The sequence below is a fragment of the Pomacea canaliculata genome, linkage group LG14 (genome assembly GCF_003073045.1).
Source record: "Pomacea canaliculata isolate SZHN2017 linkage group LG14, ASM307304v1, whole genome shotgun sequence".
NCBI lineage: Eukaryota > Metazoa > Mollusca > Gastropoda > Architaenioglossa > Ampullariidae > Pomacea > Pomacea canaliculata.
Window position 1 is genome coordinate 17,342,009 of NC_037603.1, and position 22,805 is coordinate 17,364,813.

General features: G+C 36.9%; 1 protein-coding gene across 1 annotated transcript; it reads left to right on the forward strand.

Moving 5' to 3' along the window:
* Window positions 1–17: 17 nt before the first annotated feature.
* Window positions 18–22,684, forward strand: LOC112555266 (splicing factor 3A subunit 1-like). Its single transcript, XM_025223590.1, has 19 exons — window positions 18–173; window positions 1,016–1,180; window positions 2,282–2,304; window positions 3,714–3,835; window positions 4,185–4,344; window positions 4,823–4,885; window positions 5,329–5,419; window positions 6,477–6,548; window positions 6,755–6,837; window positions 8,896–9,036; window positions 9,935–10,109; window positions 10,807–10,908; window positions 12,563–12,735; window positions 13,463–13,602; window positions 14,441–14,703; window positions 18,199–18,386; window positions 20,765–20,866; window positions 21,323–21,394; window positions 22,356–22,684. The coding sequence occupies exons 1-19, from the start codon at window positions 65–67 to the stop codon at window positions 22,455–22,457; spliced, it is 2,346 nt and encodes a 781-aa protein (XP_025079375.1). The 5' UTR covers window positions 18–64; the 3' UTR covers window positions 22,458–22,684.
* The last annotated feature ends 121 nt before the right edge of the window (window positions 22,685–22,805 follow it).

The following is a 22,805-nucleotide window of genomic DNA, read 5'->3' on the forward strand; positions in this document are numbered from 1 at the left end:
TTTTCATGAGAGTTAGTTCCCTCTTAAATCAGCCATACTAGATTGGCGTTTTGTCATCCCAACAATGCCGTCGTTAGATGTAATCGAAAAGCCTGAAGAAGAGCCTAAACAGGAAGAAGCGACATTGAGTAAACCAATAATTGGCATTATTTATCCACCTCCAGAAGTGCGAAGTATCCTTATGAAGATGGTTAATAAGTGTGATTACCGAACGGATGTATCTCGTTGACAAACAAAGCTGGATAGCAGTGGATGATGATGAGATGTACAGTCTTGTCGTAAGAAAGATTAAGTCTAAAGCACTTTTGAAACGGTTTATTAATTTATAGTTTTTATAAGTGGCTTGAATATTGTTAAGTAAATGCATGGCAGTGGACTCCCGTTAATCTTAGCTGGCACTGCTTTCACACGCTTTCTCTCTTACTCTTTAAAATATATATGTTATCTCTATTTTTTTTTTCAATGTACAGTGTCCAGCACTTATTAATCTTCAGGGCAACACGATCTTTTGCTGTAGCCAAAAGTCATTTATTATGAAATTTGAGTTAATCAAATCAAGCAAATATTGGAGATCAGTAATCTTCAGTTTTGTGTGATTGAGTATTTTGGACCGCATTTTGTTGTGTGTGTATATATATATATGTAAGTAAAAGCGGTAAAAATAGTGAAAATATGTTTGTTTCAATGGGCCTAGTGTTTTCCACGGAGAAGGCCCATGCCTTTCTTTAAAAAATCCTAGAATAACCTCTGAAGCTTTCAAGGTTGGCTTTACAACCCATGTCTTTTGTGAATACCTGAAATAGCTAGTGGTCATTTTCTTTTTGTGTTTTTCTTTCCTATTGTAGCTTTGAGTGCTAGTGCCATTTTTGTGATGTGCATTGAGATTACTGGCAAGGGAAATGTGCTGAGGGCTTTTAATTTTTAGTCAAGATGTGTAGCTTATATTTGAAATGCTTGCAACTACTGTCCACTTTGCAGTGTGAAATGTACATTTTTTTCTTTAACACTGCAATAGATATTGTTGATAAAACTGCAAGCTTTGTTGCAAGGAATGGACCAGAATTTGAAAACAGAATACGACAAAATGAGATTAACAACTCGAAGTTCAACTTCTTAAATCCAGCTGATGCTTACCATGCTTACTATCAACATAAAGTCAAGGAGTTTAGAGAGGGGAAAGGTTTGCAGAATTTTTCAGCGTTTGTACAGTTTTCACATTAAAAAAAAGACAGAACAAGTAAAGTTTTCCTGACTGGAATTTTTGAGTGATTTGAATTTGTAGAAGCCTTATCCTTTTTAATTGGATTTCCTCCTTTGTTTAAGGCTGCATCACTACCAGCCCTGTAAATCAGATACTGAATAGGTTGATATGATAACAAATTGTGCTGTTGATGTGAAAGTGCATAGTCCTCAAATATAAACCTAAACATCCATAAAAACTATCATAACACAAAATTTTAAAGAGCGTTTCTTTCACTGTTTGTTTTATTCTGTATAAAACTTTTTTTGTTTCACCTACTTGAATGAAGGTTAATCTGCAAAGTTTTTGAACGCAAGAGGGTTGTAGAAAATTCTTCATTATTTTATTTAATAAGAATTCAAGTATAAGAAAATATCTGACCAACAAACACCTCCCATCTTGAAACACTCTTGGCTCACAAAACAATCTTATAAATGCAGATGCTTTCACACAAATGGGGACAGATATTTGGGATAAAATTCATTCCTTTTACCTGTAATAAGCAGGTAGCTTTCTTATTATCTTTACAGCGATTTACATTTTGAAATAGAAATATGGTTTGTTTTTTCTGAAAGTGTAGGTGTATGGCCACATTTTCTGGTTTTCCTACATTTTATTTCATCAAGTATTTACATGTAACAGCTTGCGTTTTAAGATAAAGTAGCATGGTCATTTTATTAAAGAAAGTAATTGGCATGAGTCTTTTGTAGGAAGTCAGAAACACTTGAGCTATTTCGAAATTGACATTATGAAGTCAACAATATAGAGGTATACTATGGCTGAAGAGATGCAGATTTTCTGAATGTTGTTTTACATTGGAGTGGGAGATGGGAGTTGTCATCATCTTCTCCTTTAACATAGGGAGACACAGTGGAACACAGCAGAGGTAAAGTTATGCCTTAGTGGTAGCTGTGTAGTGTGCTCCTCTAGTTTGTAACATTTTCAAATGTAGATTATTGCAGATTTTTTCTATATAATATTTATTATATTTTTATTTGCAAAGTTTTTAAATGTCACTTATGCCGTAATTTTTTTTTCCAGGTCAGGAACCAGCTGTTCCAAAGGTATGTATAAGAAAGTTTCAGAGCATTGTTTTATTTTCCTTCTACAAAACTTCATCATAGAATACAGAATAATGTGGAAACAGTATAGTATATCACAATATGCCAAATGGGTTGTAGCCAAGAGAGGATAGTAGGGCAAACCACTACAAATTTAACTTCTTAGATAGTCCTATCAAAATTTAGGAGAAATAACTTGCAGTTTTTTTTTTTAAAACTAAAAAGTGTTTAGCGCTATGAAAGAATGTGTTTGAGAGAGGGAGGTAAGGATACTTGACAGCAATTAAAGTTATTAGCAAAGCATGACCACCAAGGTAACCTGCACCTTGTGTCTTCCTTAAAATCCAACCATTTTTCATGGATTTGAGGAAAGAAAAATCTCATGATGGACTTAGGACTGAAAATAAAATTCTGAATGACAAGGAGAGGGGATAGTATGAGGAATTGACTTGGTAAGCCTGAGGAAGAAATACAAGAAGACAATTAAACGATTGTAGATACTAGTAGTGAAAGTTTTGAACCGATTTGCAAGTGGTCTCTGGCACCATGATGTCCTAGGAAAAACAGATTCCACCTGAGAGAAACACCTTGATGCATCCATGGTGTGCAGGCGTAACGGTTAATGCCTGTCACCAATACACTGAAGGTTGGCTGTCCTGGGTTCAGCTCTTACTCGGGCATGCTGTTCTTTCTCTGCAAGTGACATCTGTTTACAGGGCTGGCTGAAAGAGATAGGAGTTGAACCACGCTAGTACAGGTCTAGAAATCATGTAGAGAGTGTGTAGTCTATGAAGGAGAAGAGAGTGGTTGATGGTGTCAAATGATACAGACAGGTCCAGTAGAGTTAAGGCAGAAACATCACCACTGTCAAGGGTAGATAATATGTCAGTGGTCACTTTAATTAGTTTCAGTACTGTGAAAAGGTCTATATGGTGACTGAGCATGGGGGATGGGCTGGTGCTCTTGTAAGTAGGTCCAAAGCTGTGTCAAAACTACTTTCTCTATGATCTTGGAGAGAAAAGACAAGTTGGAAAGTGGGTGATAATTGTTCAACACATTGACATCAAGCATGGATTTTTTAAGAAGTGGCTTCACCAGGCCATTTTTAAACACAGATTAGAAAACACCTGATGACAAGCTGACATTTACAATGTTTGTAATGGAAGTAAAATATCTAGGGACTCAAGAAGACTTGTGGGTATTGGGTCTAACTGTCAAGTTGTTGGCTTGGCTTTCAGAATAATCACCTTAATATCATATAACATATGAACTGTAAAAGAATAAACAAATGACAATTTTTAAATAATAGACCACAATAATAAAACTGTGTCCAGTATAAGATGTGTATCTGATATTGAGTAAATCTTGTGAACAGTATGCTGTAAGCATTCTTTGCCTTTGTATTTTTTCAGATTCTTTTTCAGCATCAGCGCCCACAAGAACCAGTCAAGATCCCAGAGGTTTTTGTTCCAAAGGACCCCCCTCCAGAATTTGAGTTTGTTGCTGATCCTCCATCAATTTCAGCATATGAACTGTGAGCTTAGATTATTCTTTGGAAGTATCCTTGAGAATTTGGTAGAAGTATCCTTGAGAATTTGGTAGAAGTATCCTTGAGAATTTGGTAGAAGTATCCTTGAGAATTTGTGATTGTTCATTGAACATTTTATTTTAAGGTAGATTTTAATTGGTTAAATTGTTTGTGTTTGTTATTTTTCTTTAGTAGGGAAGGGGATATAACAAATCTGACATCAGTTTAGTTAACCACACTAGTTTTGATTCATATCACCAAATAGTTCAAAGAAAGCAAAGCTATTGTGAAAGAGATAAATAAAATGGTGCTATTTTTGAGTGGTTTACTGTTGCTGTATTTTATATATTTATAGGGATGTTGTAAAATTGACTGCCCAGTTTGTGGCACGAAATGGTCGCCAGTTCCTAACAACAGTGATGCAGCGTGAACAGCGTAATTATCTGTTTGACTTCTTGCGGCCTCAGCACAGCTTGTTCAGTTACTTCACAAAATTAGTGGAACAGTACACTAAGGTATGACACTATAGGATTAGAAGGCATAATGATGCCAGTTAATGACTGTTTGATTTAAGTTTATTATGCTCATTAAAGAAGGCTTTAAACATCAAAATTTCACTTGAATACAGAAATCAAAATGTCAGTTTAATTTTGTACATGTTCCAATCTCCATGGTTTATATAGAGTTTTGAAAGTGTGGGAAAGTAATGAAAAATTGGAAATGGACTTAAGATGCCAAGAGAATAAGGAAATTTTGATAGTCTGTTGTCTCATGAGCGGAACCTGTTCTTGGGGGGAACACATGGATAGAGATGGCAGCTGGTAGAGCCCACCACTCTTGCCTATTTTGGGCGATAGGGAGCAGGTACTGTACAGGATGATCAGACATACAATTTTGTAAAGTTATCATGGTGTCTCTTTCTCACACAACAGTTAGCCTCTGTCAGCGCTGTTAATAAGGTGTTAGTTATATTGCAGTCTTTCTCTATTACAGATTTTGATTCCACCCAAAAATCTGAAGGAAAGTCTTGGGAAGGAGTCACAGGGGTACAAAGAGGTCAGTTTTAGCAGTATGTTGGTTAGTCTAATTCTTCTGTTTTCATTTAATAATATATTTATATGTTATTTAAAGAGCTGCTTGTATTCATAAAGAAGAGCCTTAAAATAATGACTACTAACAAAATTTGCACAAAATTTAAAAGTACCAGGCATGTAAATTTGTAAATTATGTCACTGTCATCAGGTTTGAAATTCTTTAATGAGCTTGTAGGATTTTTCCGCTTTTAAATGTTGTTTAAAGCACCTAAGTTATCAAAAAGTTTTTGTCATTTTGTACAAAATTGTCTTATGAAGTGTCCATCTTGGTGATACAACTTAGGGATTTCATCTTCCTGTTTTATTGGTGAGAATACATTATAAAAAATTATAAGCATGCCTGTAAAATTTTGTATTATGTTTCTCTTGGAAACTTTCAGATATTTTTTTTTTATTTGTGTAAAGATACTTGAGCAAGTGCGTTACCGTGTGGAGTGGTTGAAATTTCAAGAAAGGGAAAGGAAGAAGGAGGAAGATGCACTTGAGAAAGAAAGAGGTAATTAATGGGAAAAGCAAGCCAAATAATAAGTTGTGCACAAATGGTAGATATTGACGTTCCAAATATTTTTTGCTTAAAATTTTCAGGTTGCAAAACAATCATAATCATGTCTAAAACACTGCTCTTAGTAGGCTGCCATTTTGTGTTGTTGATGTCACTAATTTGGCAAGTGGACGAGTTCACTTTAAAATGTTTGAGCCTCATAAGTGGGGTTGTTGAAACACTGGCATTATGATTATGGGGGTAATATCATACAATTTCAATCATAAGTTTAGCAAGGAAGAGCTGAGTAAAGTGGAGAAGACAGGTATGACAAAAAATAAACTAACAAATGGTCCCATGGAGTGCCATTGTGACAACTGCTTGTTGGATATGGCAGTCTTTGCTGAAGAAAGAACTTGCTGTTGTGCCAATAATTCTTTCTAGAATTCATTCACTGGATTAATGATGCCACATTTTCACTGTAACCTGTTCACTGGAAATTTGTATCTAAACTTGTTTTGTTTTAGTGTACTTTCATAAGAGTCATTCATGGAGAACTTTAATTTGATAAAATGACAACCCTAATTTTACACATTACATTGATAATGGTGGGCATGGATCCATCTTTAAAGTCTTTTGGGTTTGAATCCTATTGATCCAGCAATCCAAAGTAAAATGGTCCTTTGTAATGGACCTGTAGCTTTGGGAAAGAATATGCTAACTATTTGAACAACCTCAGAGCTGTGTTTTAGACACAAATGTCTGGTTCCAAAATGAGTGTCTACTTATAACTGTGTCTAAAACTGTGCTTGTATATTATTTTAGACCCTCGGTTTGTATCATTTAAGCCTAATATGTTTTAGCTTGCTTTTTCCTTTGAGGAATTGGTGTTCATTCAGACTTGCATTCTATTCATTTTCATCATGAGTCCTTGGAAGAAGTGATAAAATTTCAGGGAAAAGCTAATGAAGCTGAGAAGTCATTTTACTGAAAAAAAAAAATAGTTTACATGATTTAGTGATCATTTAAATGAAGATAAAAATCATTGCTAGCTTTTATGTATATGTTGCAGTGGCTTATGCGCAGATTGACTGGCATGACTTTGTTGTGGTAGAAACAGTAGACTTCCAGCCTAATGAGTCGGGTAAGAACTTATTTGTCATATGAAAGTGTCGTACGGAGAAATACTTGTGGGCATGTGTGCACAGTGTGATAAAAGGAAAAATTAGTACTGCGACACTGATATAGTCTTATTTGCTGGCAAAGCATAAAACTCAAACAACCAACCGACCTAGTCATGCTGAAGAAGATATAAAATTAGTGAGGATTGATTTTTTTTTTTGTTTCCAGGTAACTTGCCTCCACCTACCACCCCGAGTGAAGTAGGAGCACGTATCTTGACACAGGAAAGATATGAGAAGGGGGAGATTGCTGTATGTTTTTCTTTTTCATTATTAGTTTTTCTAGGTTTATAATACAAATTTGGTAGAAATTAATAGCTAAATCATAATCTTTGTTGCTTTACTAAGAATGTACTGTTATTGTTTATAAGTTTTTTCCTATCATTTATAATGTTTATTGCAGATTTTTAATTGTTCAGTGTGTAGAATAAAAAAGAAATAAGTGTTATCAGTCAACATTCTGGAGTATTGAAAAAATGAATAACAGTACAGTAAAATGTTAAAATATCTTGTGACCATATTTCATGTATATTTTGACGTACATGTGCATGCACAATCTCATATGAACAGTACAGACCTTGCTGGGGTACATGAAAAGTAAACAGATAAATGTTGATAAATTTATATTTGTAGGCAGAAAAGCTTCTTAGTGTTCCCATCTTGTGAACTGAAAATTTATTTATTTTCAGCTGTGGATTTAAGAATTATAGACCTGGTTAAACCTATGTCTTTATGATAGGAAAAAAAAAGATTTTTGAATTGTGACTATAATAATATGGCAGGAAATCCATTAATATATTTTCCTGTTTTTGATAAATATTCCAAATTAATAAATTGGTTTTTATCTTTTTTTTTGAAAGCATTCACTTTCTGTTGCCATATGAAAAGTGTTGCCTTAACCCTTTGGCTTCTTCTGACTGAATATTTGGTCGGCAAACGCATATACATTTGCGTGCCCACTTAAGGTCGGCAGATATGGGATTTATAGCACTGGCTCTAATGCCATGCTTGGTTTCATTGGCATTTTATTGGGCTGTAAATAGAGCGACCCTCCTCCTCTAGAGTTTTCCAGCAGCACTGAGTCACAACAGTAATTCGGACGATCTACAATGGATGGATTCCCTGGATCATGAATGAGATGATAGTGAAAGTAATGACAGTGTTTTTCATTCTGATGACAACAATGGTGATCACGATTTTGATCAGACAAAATTAAAAGAAAATGAAGAAAGTTCTGACAACAGCAGTGAGACAGACGGTGGTGATGTTGCACCATTTCTGGAGGTATTGAGAAGTAGGAAATGAATAGTAGGAAATTAACTGCAGCAGACAGGAGCACGGTCAAAGAGGGTTGAGCAGCAGGTGGCAGAAGACATTGCTCGGTTGACTTTTTAAACAATTTTACCACAAGTGTGAGACTATAAAATTTAATTTAAAGATGCTAATCTCCTTAAGGTAGTCTTCGACAACTTTCTAGGCGGCATGGACACGGGCTGTAAAATTATCTGCTGGACTCAGGTTTATTTCCTTCAACACCCGGGCATGCGGGACAAGTGCTACAAGGAGATCCACAGCGCTATTGGAACAGAGCGAGCGCCCAGCATACAAGACAGACCCCAGTTAGTTTACATGGAGGCTGTCATAATGGAAGTTCTTTGCTACATCAACACTGCTCCATGACGTTTGCTGTATGCCTCTTCATAGGACATGGAGTTTGGTGGATACACAATCCCTAAAAGCACTTTAGTCATCCCCAACCGACAGATCCCGACCTGAACGTCTCATAGGAGAGGATAGCAAACTGTGGCAATCCAAAAAGTTCATTTTCTTCTCTATGAGTCGGCGCATCTGTTTTGGTGAGACACTTTGCCAGAATGGAATTATTTCTATGTCTGTCAACAGTGGTACAACACTTGCGATTCCTACCTTCGGAAACTGAAGAGATTCGACCATTGCAAGGCCTGACGAGATTTTCCTATTCTCGTGAACAGTTCAAGGGTCGAGCTGTGCCTAGGATTGTTCCACAAAAAAAATATCTGAATAATAACAGTAGTGGCGTTACCATCTCAGAGGGCACCAAAACACATCTACAGTGACTCTACAACTGTTTTTATCCATTCTCATTATGAGTGTGGTTTTTTTTTCTTTTTTCTTTTCTTTTTCTTTTTAATATGTGCTTTGAGCCTGCCTATAATGGTGGGGGAAAAGCGCTATACAAATTCAACATATATTATTATTATAGCAGTCAAATGGTTAAGGCTAAGCATGTGAACACTGACCATTGGCATATTTAAATAACTTTACTTTCAGATGGACGATGCAGTGGAGATGGAGGTGGAGTCTGATGAGGAAGAAGAGGAGGATGAAGGTGGAAGAGATGAGGGTCATATGCTGCCTTCATTACCTCCACCACCTAAACATGCACCTCATTCTGATGATGTAGAGCCTCAGGTATGAACTGCATATGACATTAATGCATTTAAAACATATGCACTGGGCCTCATACTTTTATGTAAGTACATTGTACATTGTAACTGTTAGAATGCAGTACACTAAGAAAAAAAGATGATCAGGTAAAGAAATAAACACAAGAGGGTACTCTTGTGTTGGCTTTCATTGATTAAGATTTTGTTGTTATATCACTTAGGGGATTTGTCCCTAAACTTTTAAAAATAAGTTTACTTTTTGTCGCTGTGATATAGCCTTCATTGTTAGCATGACATAAAACACAACCAGCCATCTTGCTTTTAGCATTACTTTCAGAAAGTCCTCGCATATTGCAGAGTTTATGCTTCTAATAAAGCAGTGCAGAGAAAGATCCTCATGCAATATCAGTTAAAAGTTGAGCTTTTTGGCATTCATCAAAATTAATGGAATTTTTAAAAAAATGGGGGAGAATGATGTAGAAACTGTTTATCAGATAATCCAGTTTTACCCTTTAAGCAGAGCTGGGAATGATTGATACAGGAGAAGCATGGCTTAAAGTAACAATAGCCATAGCATTTAAGTGGGTTACATAAGATTTGTGTTATGGCCCTATGCTCCTTGAGGAGTAACAAGGAAAAAAAAACAACCACCAAGATTTGGGTTGATACATGTTTTGACAGCTGCAGATGTCCATCTGTAAATTGCATACATGCAAATGCATCATACACAAAATGATATTCGTGAAAGAATGAAAGAAAAATAAAAATTGTAAATTTAAATTAAATGAAAATAGGTTAAGTGTACCTATTTTCCTATTGCAGGATTCACTGATTTTGAATTGTAAAAGCAACATCATTTGAATGCAAAATCAGAATTATAATTACAGGTCAGAAACATCAAAGTGAGAACTTTTCTTTTCCAGGATATGGAAGAAGACTCTGATGAAGAAGATGACAGGCCTCAGGTAGTTTCATCTCGGCCAAAAGTAGCTCAGGCACCTGCCCCTCCACCCCCACCACCACCTCCACCTACTGAGGCTCCACCTCTCCCACCCACTCCTGACCAAGTGATTATCCGAAGAGACTACAATCCTAAAGGTGGCGTGATCAGCTTGATATTATGCAGTCTTTCCCAATAATTATTACTATCACATATAACTTCAACACTTATAGAGGGTAAAATTACTCCAATAAACAACAGGTTGGCAAACACATAAACTTAAAATCAGTTTAATAACTCACACATTAGCTAGAAAGATACTGGTGGTATTCTGTGGGGCTGGCAGAGGTCAGATGGTAAGGCTTTGGGAAGATATCAACTAATGAAGGACATAGACATAATAGGCCTGCTCTGATTTATTTGTTTGACTGGCTGATATTATGGGATGGTCAAATACAGTCTGAGCAGTTGCTTTAAGTAATGATAAAGGAAAAGAAACTTGTTGCAAATGATTTATAAACTTTAGCCTAAAGCTACAGATAAGGTAGTTGCTTTTCACTGATTGTCAGATTAATTTGTAAAATTGTGAACACCATTTCGGAATCACTTTAGGAAAAAGCTGCACTGCATAATAACTTCAGCTGTAGGTGGTTGCATCAACTCTTATTTGTGCAATGCAAACTATTGGAAGAGTGTGGCTGCATTCTTGTCTCCACCAGTTTCAAAGAGGGAAAACACCACCACAGTTGAATTAATGGTTTTATCTGATTGTTAGAAAGGTGTGAACTCTGCGCCTTGGATTCTTGCTTCTTTTTCTGATGGTGACTTTACCCTGTCATTTTATTAACTTTACAGCAAGAACTGTACCACAGGAAGAGGCACCAGATATGTACATGATCTCCCCAATCACAAAAGAAAAGATTCCAACAAGCAAAGTGCAGGATCATATGAGGATTGGTAAGTATTCTTTTATTTAATATTTCTTGGCTTCATCATGCTGCCAAGAAGTATATAGTTTATATATGTGTTGTCTGTATATTTAGTATAGATATAGTTTATTTTGACTTTTAGAGTGACGCATGAAAATTCATGTGGATTCTGCAGATATCAGGTTAACTCTCACTATACAATGCCCTTGATTTTGAAAATACAAGACTGAATGTGGCTACTCCCTTCAAACCCCCCCCCCCCTTCCACTATGGTAATAACACTCAGTTTATTTTAAAACTTTACGTTTAAAGTTATTTTTTTATTTTAGGAGTACTTAAAAATGATGAAAAATTGATGTAATTGTACTCAAGTAACATTTATAAAAATAATATGTGTGTAAAACAAAGAGGAAGATGACACAAAGGACCACATAGTTTCCCATCTTTTTGCTTCCATAATGTGAGCATGTAGGTTGTGAGTGGCACTTATTTTGATTTCAGTTAAGATCCAGTCAAAAATGTCCAATTCTGTCCTGATCTGAAACATTTTAAGATGACTCTTTTGTTGTCTCCGGTGAAGAGAATGCATCAAGATAAAGAAAATAGTTTTATTTCTCCAAACAATGCAACCGCTGTTTGTGACAAAGACTTGCAAGTTGAATTCTTGTTGACTTTCTTTAACCGTTTACAGTTACTGATAACATCTCAAATAATGCATCTTGCATTAATTTTTACAAACAAGAAAGTTCACTGTAGTTGCATTTATAAGACCTAGACCATTTTTGGCATCATTTTACACTTGGAAAGAAAGATTTTTGCAATTAAGCAACAAAGGCCAGCAAAACTTTGTGCACATTTAAAAAGCAGTATCTTAGCCAAATGTTATTAGAATTTAGTAAAAATTGTGACATTCTAAGGAGAAATTAATGTACATTAAGATTTTAAAATGTAAAATGTATAGTCTCAAGGCAAAAAAAAAGAAAAGTTCCTTCTTTGTAATGTTGATCATTGTCGCGGATCGCCCCCAGCGTTGCCAGATGCACGCTTGCAACCGCTCACGTAGCCGGCATGAACACACACCCACTCACTCAGCCAGAGGCGAGACACGATATACCTATGATGCTATCGAACCTTTGATGAACGTAGACCACAACAAAGACGATATGAACGGTACAAATAAGAAGTTTAATCACATGTAGATGAAAATGAGAAAAGAGAAGAAAAACAATTGAAGAATTACACTTTATGTGTACACCCATACGCAGGCAAGAAAACAGGAGACTACCCCACCAAAAAAAAAGTAATGGAATAATAATATGAAATTATAACTCCTACACATTTTAATGCCATTGTTGTGACCTTGAAACTGTTGCAATTCAAAACATTTTATTTTTGCTAGCATATTCTCTAGGATTTTTGTAACCATCATCCTTGCATGCTTCTCATTCAGAGTTGTCTGCAGTAAGCTGGGGTACAATAATATTCATTGAATCTTTTCCAAGATATTTTTGAAGTTTTTAACACAGAGACTACATTTTGTCTTTGTCCAGCTGATAATTTACATTGGTGAACTTGTGCATATTTAGACAGCAAAAAGTTTTGCATTCTTTAAAAGACTTGTGGAATCCTGAAAAATGTAAAAAAGAAAGTTTTTTCATATTTATACTTTATGCAAATTGCAGGGCTACTTGATCCAAAGTGGATGGAGGATCGCCAGCGCAGCATGGCTGAAAAACAGGAACAGGAGGAAGTAATAGCTGCTGGTTCTGATATTGACATAAGTCTGAGACAGCTGGCTGAACGACGTACAGACATCTTTGGTGTGGGCACTGAAGAGACACAGATTGGTAAAAAGGCAAGTGTCTGAATATTTAAACATTTTAGATTTTGAGGGTTAATCGGTATTAATGTCATAATGTCTTCTAAAGTTAAGATTTGAGATGATTGTAATAAAAGCACCTTTTTGCTTTAGTAATGTTTGATCAAGAAAAACATCTTTGTCATATTACTGTTTATTAATGATCACCCACATCAAAGTCATTGCTATTTTTGTCAGATTATATTGCTGTTGTACATTGACAGTACCTTAAGCATTGAAATAAATGTGCTTTTTCATAACCCCTTATCACTGTATGAACACACTGCTAAGTATAATGTTACGGGATGGACAGGGAAGAGTATCTTATGAAGTGTTTGTGTGATGACTGATCCGGACTCAGGCATGGCATTAAGCTTATAGTTGCTGAAAGGTTTGTAGAATGTAGCATTGGGATTTGTGGGATTTGTTATATGTGTGATGCAGGAGTTTTGAGCATCTGCATATATTGAAAACACAAGCAGTAGGAGCATTGTGACGTTGCAGAAAAGATATCTATCAAATATGCAGGCAAAACTCCTGATGTTTAAAGAGTTGCATTTCATAATTGGCGCAGAGTTGCCAAGAATTTAGAACTCAGTATTTTGTTGTGATCAGATCATTCTCCAAAATCACATTTTGTTGCTATTGTAGCATAAAATTATGTTTAAATAGGCTTAAATGAAGTACTTGAGGATCTTTTTTGTTTCTTGTATTCTTTCTTTAGATTGGTGAAGAAGACAAGAAAGCAACCAAGGTGGTGTGGGATGGTCATACTGCTTCCATGGAAAAGGTGTCACAACGAGCTCGTGAGAACATATCAATTGAGGAACAGATTGCAACCATTCATAAAACCAAGGGTCTTGTGTGAGTTACCTTACATGTACATTACATTTTTAATTTAGAAGTGTAGCAAGACATAAATATTTATTGTAAAATTCCCCAAATCTATTTTGAAGTAAACTTAAAAAGAACTCGTGTGCACTAGTGTGTGGTATTTTCAGTTGGTTCCTTTGTTCCACCCTATAAAGTATAAAGAGATATGCCAGTAATTTTTCCTAAGTGGATTTTTGCATTGCATTTTTCTTTTTGGCATGACATTATATTCATTTGAAGGTTTGAAGTGGTCAGTTAAAATTCCTGATAAACTATCACTTGTTACTGATTTGCGATAGAGTATCTTATTTCCGTAGTGGTACACAGATTTTTAAGAGAGCAGTCACAGGAAGTGACTCAAAAAATGGATTTTACAAATGATGTTTTCTGTAAATACCAGTATGTTGCAAATGACAGCACCTAATGCTCAAAATCATTGGGTTCACAGCACACTGCAATAAAGCACAAAGCAAGAAATAAGTTCTACATCAGCAAGTGAACGTCTTGGCTTGAGTATATATGTAATATACATTAAGCCATGAAAGTATTTTGAAAGAATAATGACCCACAAAGGAATCCTATAAAATCCTTGCAGAAGATCAGAACTAGGTCTGATTGTCTTTTGCGTTTACTGCCAATTGTTGTTCCTTCTCGTAAGTGTACAGTTTCTACTTGTGGTTAGACCTACAGAATGAATGTCCAACAACAATACAGTGAAATCGGCATTTCCTTCAGGAGCCAGGATTGCTCCTGTTTGTCCACAGTAGTGCTCACAAGTTTTCATATTTAATAATAACTTAGTTGGTTTAAAGATTCCTTCTTGTTTCAGACCAGATGAAGAGAAAGAGAAAATAGGGCCAGCAATGCCTAAGGGTCCACCAGTTCCACTTCCACCTCCTCCTCCAGTAACTACTGCTCCTGCACCTCCCCCACCTGTCACCAGACCAGTTCCACCTCCTCCTGCACCTCCAGTGTCTCGCCCTCCACCTCCTCCCATGCAGGCAATGGCACGTCCAGTTGGCATGCCACAAGGGCTGATCATGATGCCTGGACCAGCACCAATGCACCCTATGGGAATGAACCCCATGATGGGTATGTCTGTGGTAAAACATTTATGACTGGGAGGGTCTCGATAAATTTTATATCCATGTTGATTTGTTGAAGCTTAATATGAAGAAAAAAAATTTATTTGCTAAGTGACATTGCACAAGGAATGTGACTTAATGATGGCCACCACTTTCTTGATAATCACATAACTTGTAGTTACCGGAAAACATGCAGCAGGCATGTGCACGTCATATTTGCACCACCCACAGTTTTAAATACCTATAGTCAAGGAGATAGCAGGGCATAGCATTGTACGCCGTTCGGCGCATTTACGCCGACTTGACTTCTGACTTACGCCGATTTCGAAGTAGCGTACGCCGATCGCGCTCGCCTCGTCAGTAGCACATTTTGTACTCAAACGGTCTCCGGTTCCCAAACGGTCTCCGATTCTTGCATTTTGTGTTACTTCCTTTGCGCGCCACACGTGTTGGCTTGTGGTACGTTCGACGATGGCAAGATCTGACATCGTACGGCGCGGTGAGCTATTCAGCGATAAGGGTTCCCGTTATTCGTGGAATTGGGAATGGCTTGAAAAAGAATACAGTGTTACCGTGTCGGAAAAGGAGGGGAAGAAAGGAAAACAGACCAAGATTATGATCTTGTGCTACGATCATTGCATTAAAAAACTCGCAGCTTTGGGCAAGGCATATTGTGATGTATGCAGAAAAGAAGTAGCCTACGGGAATAAAGGGTTCACTGCCATCAAAGTCCATTGTGACACATCTTCTCACAAGGAGAAAATAATCTGCCGATCAGAGAACAATCATCTGCCTGGTAAGTAATTTAGATTGTAAGTTTGAATAGACTTTAACTCTTAGTTGCAACTTTCAGTTGAAACAATTTTATCTTAGGACGTTTATCTTAACATGAACTTGTAATCAGATAAATCTATTATCTTTTCTTAGGGTAAGGTTTCCTCTCCTGTGTGCAGCAGCAAAAGCCTTGCTCAGTTGCTTCCATGGCCCAATTGTGGAATCCACCTTCAGCGAGATGGGAAAGATCCTGTCCAAGGAAAAGACCAACATGGATGTTGACACATACATGGCCATGCAGACTGTGAAGTCAAGACTGGCTACAGCCAAGAAAACAGCAGTGGAGTACTTTGCTAAGGCAGACCCCATCAAAGAACCTGTGAGCAAGCAGCTAGTTGAGAACATGAGGAATGCTTGGATTGACAATGAAGAAAGAAAAGCCACAAACCAGGAAACCAGGAACAAACTTTGCCATGAAATGGGCTTGGAACCTGATCAGAAACTGCCGTCTAAAGCAAAAGAAAAAGGAAAATACTGGATGAAGCAGTGCTCGAAAGAAAATCTAGCAAGAAGCAGAAAACAAACAGCCAGAATGACAATCCTGACCAAGAAAGGGTTGTCAACGGCCAGAAAGCAGATGCTGTCAAGGATAATGTTGTCAACAGCCAGGAGGATGCTGGGGAGGATATATCTGACCAATTAGTTGATGTGGCAGTTGTCGCAGACAAACCAAAGAAGCAAGCAAAGCTGTCTTCATTCTTTAGATTTGACTGTGCATAGAAAAGAAAACAATGCAAACTGATATTGTGACAATTCCTGCTAGTTTTATTGACAGCCTAGTAAAGTGTCAAGGATAATGAAGATGCTAACCAAGGAGTGAATGTTGTCAGCAGCCAGAAGGGTGCTGGGGAGGATATTCAAAACGCTGACCAAGTAGTTGAACATTGTGACAGTTGTCGCAGACAAACCAAAGAAGCAAACAAAGCTGTCTTCATTCTTTAGTTTTGACAGTGCATAGAAAAAAAAACCAACGCAAGCTGATATTGTGACAATTCCTGCTAGTTTTATTGACAGCCAAGTAAATAATTATATAAGTATAATTTGTGTGTGTGTGTTTCATTGGTCCCAATGGATTTATGTTTGGTATACATGTGTGTGTGTGTCTTGTTAATGTTATTGTGAATGAAAATATTTGCAAAACGTTGCAGGAAAAGGGTGAAATTAATGCTTCAAAAACTGAAAATCTTTCAGCTGACCCCCCAGTAGGGGTTTTGCCCCTACACCCCACCAGGGGTACGTCGGCCCCTGGACCCCGACCCTGTAAGCGGAACTCAAGTTTTCCAATGCTATGCCCTGAGATAGTATTCGTTCGATTTGTGACACAGTGGAGTTCAGCGAGGCTGTTGCATTAGTATAGACTGTTCCATAGATGGGATACTCTTGCCTTGATATATCTGTACTAACCTTGGCTGGATGTAACATTGGATATTATCTTACATTCCTTGCAAATTGCTCTGGGGATACAGCATCCCTGAAGAAGGCAGGTCTCAGTCATTAGTTCTGCTAGCTGCATGCAACACCTAATTGATTAAGACTTTCTGCTTGTGGGTGATACTGCCATACCAGTGATTAAAATGCCAGCACACTCTCCATGAGTGAAACAAACACTGTTGAATCTTCTCTTTTCTCAGCTTTAAGAAACAATATCTATACTTCTGTAAAGAGGATTTCATGGTCTAGTTGCACGTCTGAATCTCAAAACTGTTTTGTAAAAGCGAATATCGGAGTGTTTGTAGAAAACCACATCTAAGCCACTGAAAAACATTGCATGGACTTTTCAGCATTGTTTTAAGAAAGATTTTCTATTCTGAATTTTAAACAGCTTAGAGCTGGCTAAACAGTTTTGAAAGCTAGGATCATGGTTATCAGAGGCAGCTTGAGAACTTGAGGTGTTGACAGTCAAACAACTATGATGAAATAAAAGTACAATGAATTGTTCCAGTGGTTTGGATTTTCAACACGCGCATATCACAAGATTATTGAAGAGATTGAAATCACTAATGACAATTCACAATTTAAAGAAAGTAAAGTTAGAGACTCTAAGACCTTTTGAATGCTCACCAGTCAGCATGCATTAAAGTTTTTATTTGCAAGCTTTAACTCATAATTTATGTGCATATATTACCATGATATTTTGCATAAGAATTTCTACCATCTAGACCAGGGGTGGGCAATTAATTTTCCCAAGGGGCCGCATGAGAAATTGGGATGGTTTTAGAGGGCCGGACCAATATAGTTAAATCAGTTTTACCCAATACTCTATATATATAGTATATATACTGACGGGTGGGCTTGCCCAGGTCTGATCTAGACCTTGGGCTCCATCTGGCCCATGGGTCTTACTTTGCCCACAATGGTCAAGTCACTACTTATTGTAGTGGATGTCTTTTAGCAGTGGTCAAGTTGCTGTCAAATCACATGGTGATCTGTGATTTTCATTGTGTTGTGTTCAATATAGGATCTTTCTACAGATTTGTTTTGACCAAATACATTAAAATCCTAAGTGTGTTTAAAATTCAAAATGTGTTTTTCAACTGGTCCCAGACCTGATTTTGCTTAATTAAAACAGTAAGTCCAGTCCTTACTCTTATTTTGTCCTAAGTCATTTTATTTTAGAATATGTGGATTTTATTTTAATTACATCAAGATGAACTTTTGTATCCCAAAGGAATGCAACCGCCCATGCCTCCTGTTCAGCCTCCTTTGGGGATGCGTCCTGGGCCCCCGGGTGTCATTGGTCACCAGCCTCCAGTGGCTCCAGCTCAGCCACCACCACCCAGTGAGGAACCGCCTAGCAAAAAACAAAAAACAGAAGACAATCTTATCCCAGAAGATGTCTTTCTTCAAAAGAATAAGGTATTGTTATTGTTGTCATGTCTTTATCTTAATTTTTATATAGAGATTTTAACTTTTTTTAAAAATATTGAACATGCTCCTGAAGAATTTTGAAAGGTAGAATAAATCCACCTTTGCTTCCAGCACCCACTTGATTAACCTTTTTGATTTTTTAAGTTTTTTGTTTGATGTTAATACTGATAACAGTTAAGATGCTTGTATAGCACAGAATCCTTCTCCAGCACCTTCACATTACTTTTGATCTCTGGCAATGTTTTGAACTCTTTCCAGTCCTAGTGGACTAATTGTGCCCAATCAGTGGTACTTCAAAAGGTTGTGCTGGTCCAGCTTCCGAACCATTTTTCTGGCCATAGTTTATTCCTTGTTACTCTTCGAGAAGCATAGGGCCGAAATTTTCCTGCCATAATTTATCATTTTAGTCAGCTTCCTGGGAAAATCATTCCACAGATATGGCAAGTGATGAATGACTTATTTGCTTGGAACATAGATCACATCATCTTACTGTCAGTGCTGGATCTGTTGGCTGTGTTTGAGACACTGGATACTTGATACATCCTTCTCCAGTGCCATGTTACTTTTGGTCTTTCTGGAATTGTTTTGCTCTGATTCTGATCCTACCTGACTGTTTGCACCCAGTTGTTGTAGGCACATTATCTTTGCCTGTTCCTTTGAAATGTGAGATGTATCAAGCTTGTGTTCTTGGATATCTTTTATTCACTATGTCCAGCTACTTGGATTTGACATAATTATTTGCTGATAAACAGTTGTTAGCATTTGTCCCAGATCTGTACTACCACACCTTAGACTCTTCCTGTTCGTGAGATTCATCTTAATCTTATTTTTTAAAAAAAGGCGATGCTAGCGACCTTTTTCACCAGTGCCTTCTGTAAGTTCTATTTGACTATCATGGCGACTAAGGCAGATTGGCCGCCAGCAGTTTTTTTTTTAACAGCAGACTCTTTTGGAAGCTATTTTTACATTTTTAAGAGGGACAGGGCTCTACCATAAGATTTAAGCTTTTTTATATTCTGATAGTTTTGGGTTTTGATTTGATGGTGGCCTTCTGGGCCACAACACTCTTTTTAACACTTTACTCATTCTTTTACAGTATTCTTGCTTCTTGTGTTGTCTTTTATTGATTATGACTTTGTGGTTGTATCAGTTGTGTGATTTTTTTTTTTGGTATGCGCTTTGAGCCTGCCTATAATGGTGAGGGGAAAAAGCGCTATACAAATTCAACATATTGCGATTATTATTTGCTCCTAAATATTTTTGAGGTAAAGTTACTTTATGTTGCCGTGATATAGCACTGTGTAAAACATAACCAACCAACCTTGACTATTGTGGATTGTATTCTAACTTTATGGAGGGCTCCAAATTTCTTACATGATGGATCTGTAGCTCTGGCAGCAGTTTCTATCATCAAGCTGCAACAGGCATCTTCAGCCTGTCTTACAAATGGTTGCTCAGTCTTCTGTGTGGGACTTCATGCCATCTTGCTAGCCTTGTAGCATGTTCACCGATCTTCGGAGCAGAATTTTCAGACTTGTTATCTGCTTTTCAAGCTCTTCTTTCTATTGTTTTGAGCACCCTATCATGGTCCAGTTTCATACTATTCTTACAAATCTTCTTTGCTGCAACAAGGACATTGTCTTCATTTTGGCCCCTGGCCATTCTGACATTTCAAGCAATGTTGGAGTGGACCAGGCCATTGGTCAATTGCAGTCACTGCAGTCATCCAACTATTCTCACAGCCTGTTTTCAGTTCATGTGGCTATGCTACTGGGGCAGTCTGGGCCAGAGTACATTCCATCCTTGTCTTTCTGAAAGGCCACAAGGTGGATGCAAGTAGTGCTTAGGATGGGACACACTTATACAAAGCATTCCCACCTTTAATGAGGTGAACCCCCACTTGTTTGTCTTTGGTGTGTCTCTTACTGTTTTACATGTTTTAATTTCTTTTCCAGCATCTGGAGTGTTTGCCAGTAGTTTTATTTTTAGATAGCTCTTAGTCCACTCCAGTGTCGGCTATTTTTTCATTTTTAAAGATATTAAGGCTTAACTGTGAGATGTAAAGTTTTACTTTGCCTGATTAACAAAAGGAATTGATTTTCTGCTCATTTTTAGCTAATTCACCAAGTCCAGTTTTGATGGCAGTCTGCGCGTCATTATTCATTCAGAAAAGAATTAATCACAGATTTATTTGGAAATGTTAATAAGTGTTTGATTCGCTTATGCTTGGTCCCTGTTAAGTGGTGAGCCAAGCAACACTGCAACCTGACCTCCAAATAACCAAACTTGCTGCATTTGGGATGCTAAGATGTTTGAAATTAATATTACTATTGAGTTCTATTGTTAAATGTCTTTTTTTCTGGCAGGGCCCTGTTACAGTTAAAGTGGTTATACCCAATGTGGTGGACAAACCTGAATGGAAGCTTAATGGTCAAACTCTGGAATACACTCTTCCTCTTACTGATACCGTAAGTCTTTTTTGTGCACAAGCACATCCCTCAGTCCTTTATCGACAAGTAATGGTTTAGATGAGTTTTTCTGCATCTGAATAGTGTCTCTACTTTTATTGAACTTTAAAATATTATATAGCACTAATACAATTTGAATGTTAAGATTTTATTTTACTCCATAATTAGAAAACATCCTAAGTCTTCATGATGTTTGTTGTCTTAAGATAAATTCAAAGCTAAAGCTCTACATGGATGAGATGTTTATGAGCTAGGCAAAGACTTTCAGCTTAAAAAAGATATTTTTGAGTATTAAACAAATGCAAGATTACATCCTTTTGACCAATTGCCTGTGCAGATACAAAAAAAAAAAAAATAAATGAGTGTGACCTAATTGTGTCATGATTAGAAAAAATTGTTTGGTGGACACAACAAGATGTCTTTGAACAACAGCATGTGTCCTTTAATTTGTTGCAGATCTCCGTGCTGAAGGCCAAGCTCAATGAATCTCTGGGCATGCCTGCTGGTAAACAGAAATTGCAGTATGAGGTTTGTTCTTTAGTATTATATTTTTTCTTATTTTGGTTTACTTTATTTGTGGAATTGTTATTGTATCATCTGATAGTCTTGGTTTTCACCCTTTTAAAGTAACATATTCTTCTCTCAGTATGATGCAGCCTTAGTTGCCGGCACTGCGCAAAACTGAAACAATGATCCTTGACTCTCGGGAAAGGGAAAAATACATATCTTACCATAGCCTTCTCTCCCCTATTCTCTTCAATATTGAACTTGATACTAGTATTTAGGTCTTCCTCTTTGGGTCTTGATAACTCCTATGTATAGAAGCTCACTTTCTGCATCTGAGGATGATTTCTTCTATGCCACGAAAGCAGACCAGTTCTGTGTAAATGTTCAAAAGATGACTTGAAATCAGTATATATCCACTTGTGTAATTGAGAGACCTATTTTCAGACCAATCTATTTCTGTCCATGGCATGGTACTGAAAGTGGTACAGGAAGTCAATTTCTAGGGGCCAAATGTAAACTTTCTTTTCTCACAGCAAGTCTCTCCATCTTGCCTGTGTAAAAGATCTGGAAGTTTTTCAAGTAGTTGGCCATGTCAGCTTATTGATGGATAGCATGGTCTTACTTTGTTTCATGTGCTGGACTGTTTTTCTTACAAATTGCAAATTGTACTTTAAATTGGTCAGTTTGTGTATTGTGCTAGTCTTTTTTAAAAAGCTGATTTGACACAAGCCATTTTTCAGGATATATCCCATTAATAAGGTTATTACAATTAACTATTTTTTCTGCAGCTAAGACAAGGGGCACTTCATTTGTGACATCTGCATTTTAAGATTATACACAATACTATTTACATCACGTAAAAATGATAACAGAAGTGCTGTATATGAATTGAAAATGACTTTTGTAATATTTCTGATCTTTAAGTAAAATTGTGTTTTATTAACTGCACCCCAGATTAACAGTATGGTTTGTTTTTTTTCAGGGTATTTTTGTTAAGGACTCCAACACACTTGCATTTTACAACTTTGTCAACGGCGCATCTGTGCAGCTGCAAATGAAGGAGAGAGGTGGACGAAAGAAATAAAATGGCCTGAACTTGTGAATTTGTGTACAGACATAGTGAAGAAAATGAGTACCTGCATTATTCAGACAAAGGAAGATTCATGCTGAGATCATGTGGCCATGCTTATGTTTGAGCCAAAGTCAGATTGTGTAAGGTACTTTCTAAGTTGGATTATAAAGTTTTAGTAATGAAGAATTTAAAATTCAAAATTAATTCAAACTGCATTAAAAGAATTTCCAGAAAATAAAGGGATGTTAATTTTTTTGTAGAAAAAAATTGTTTCATCATTTTCATACAAAATACAAGTATTTACAAAGGTTGTGGACCTGAAGGAGATGCAGTGACTGACAGTCTGTAGATCACAAGCTT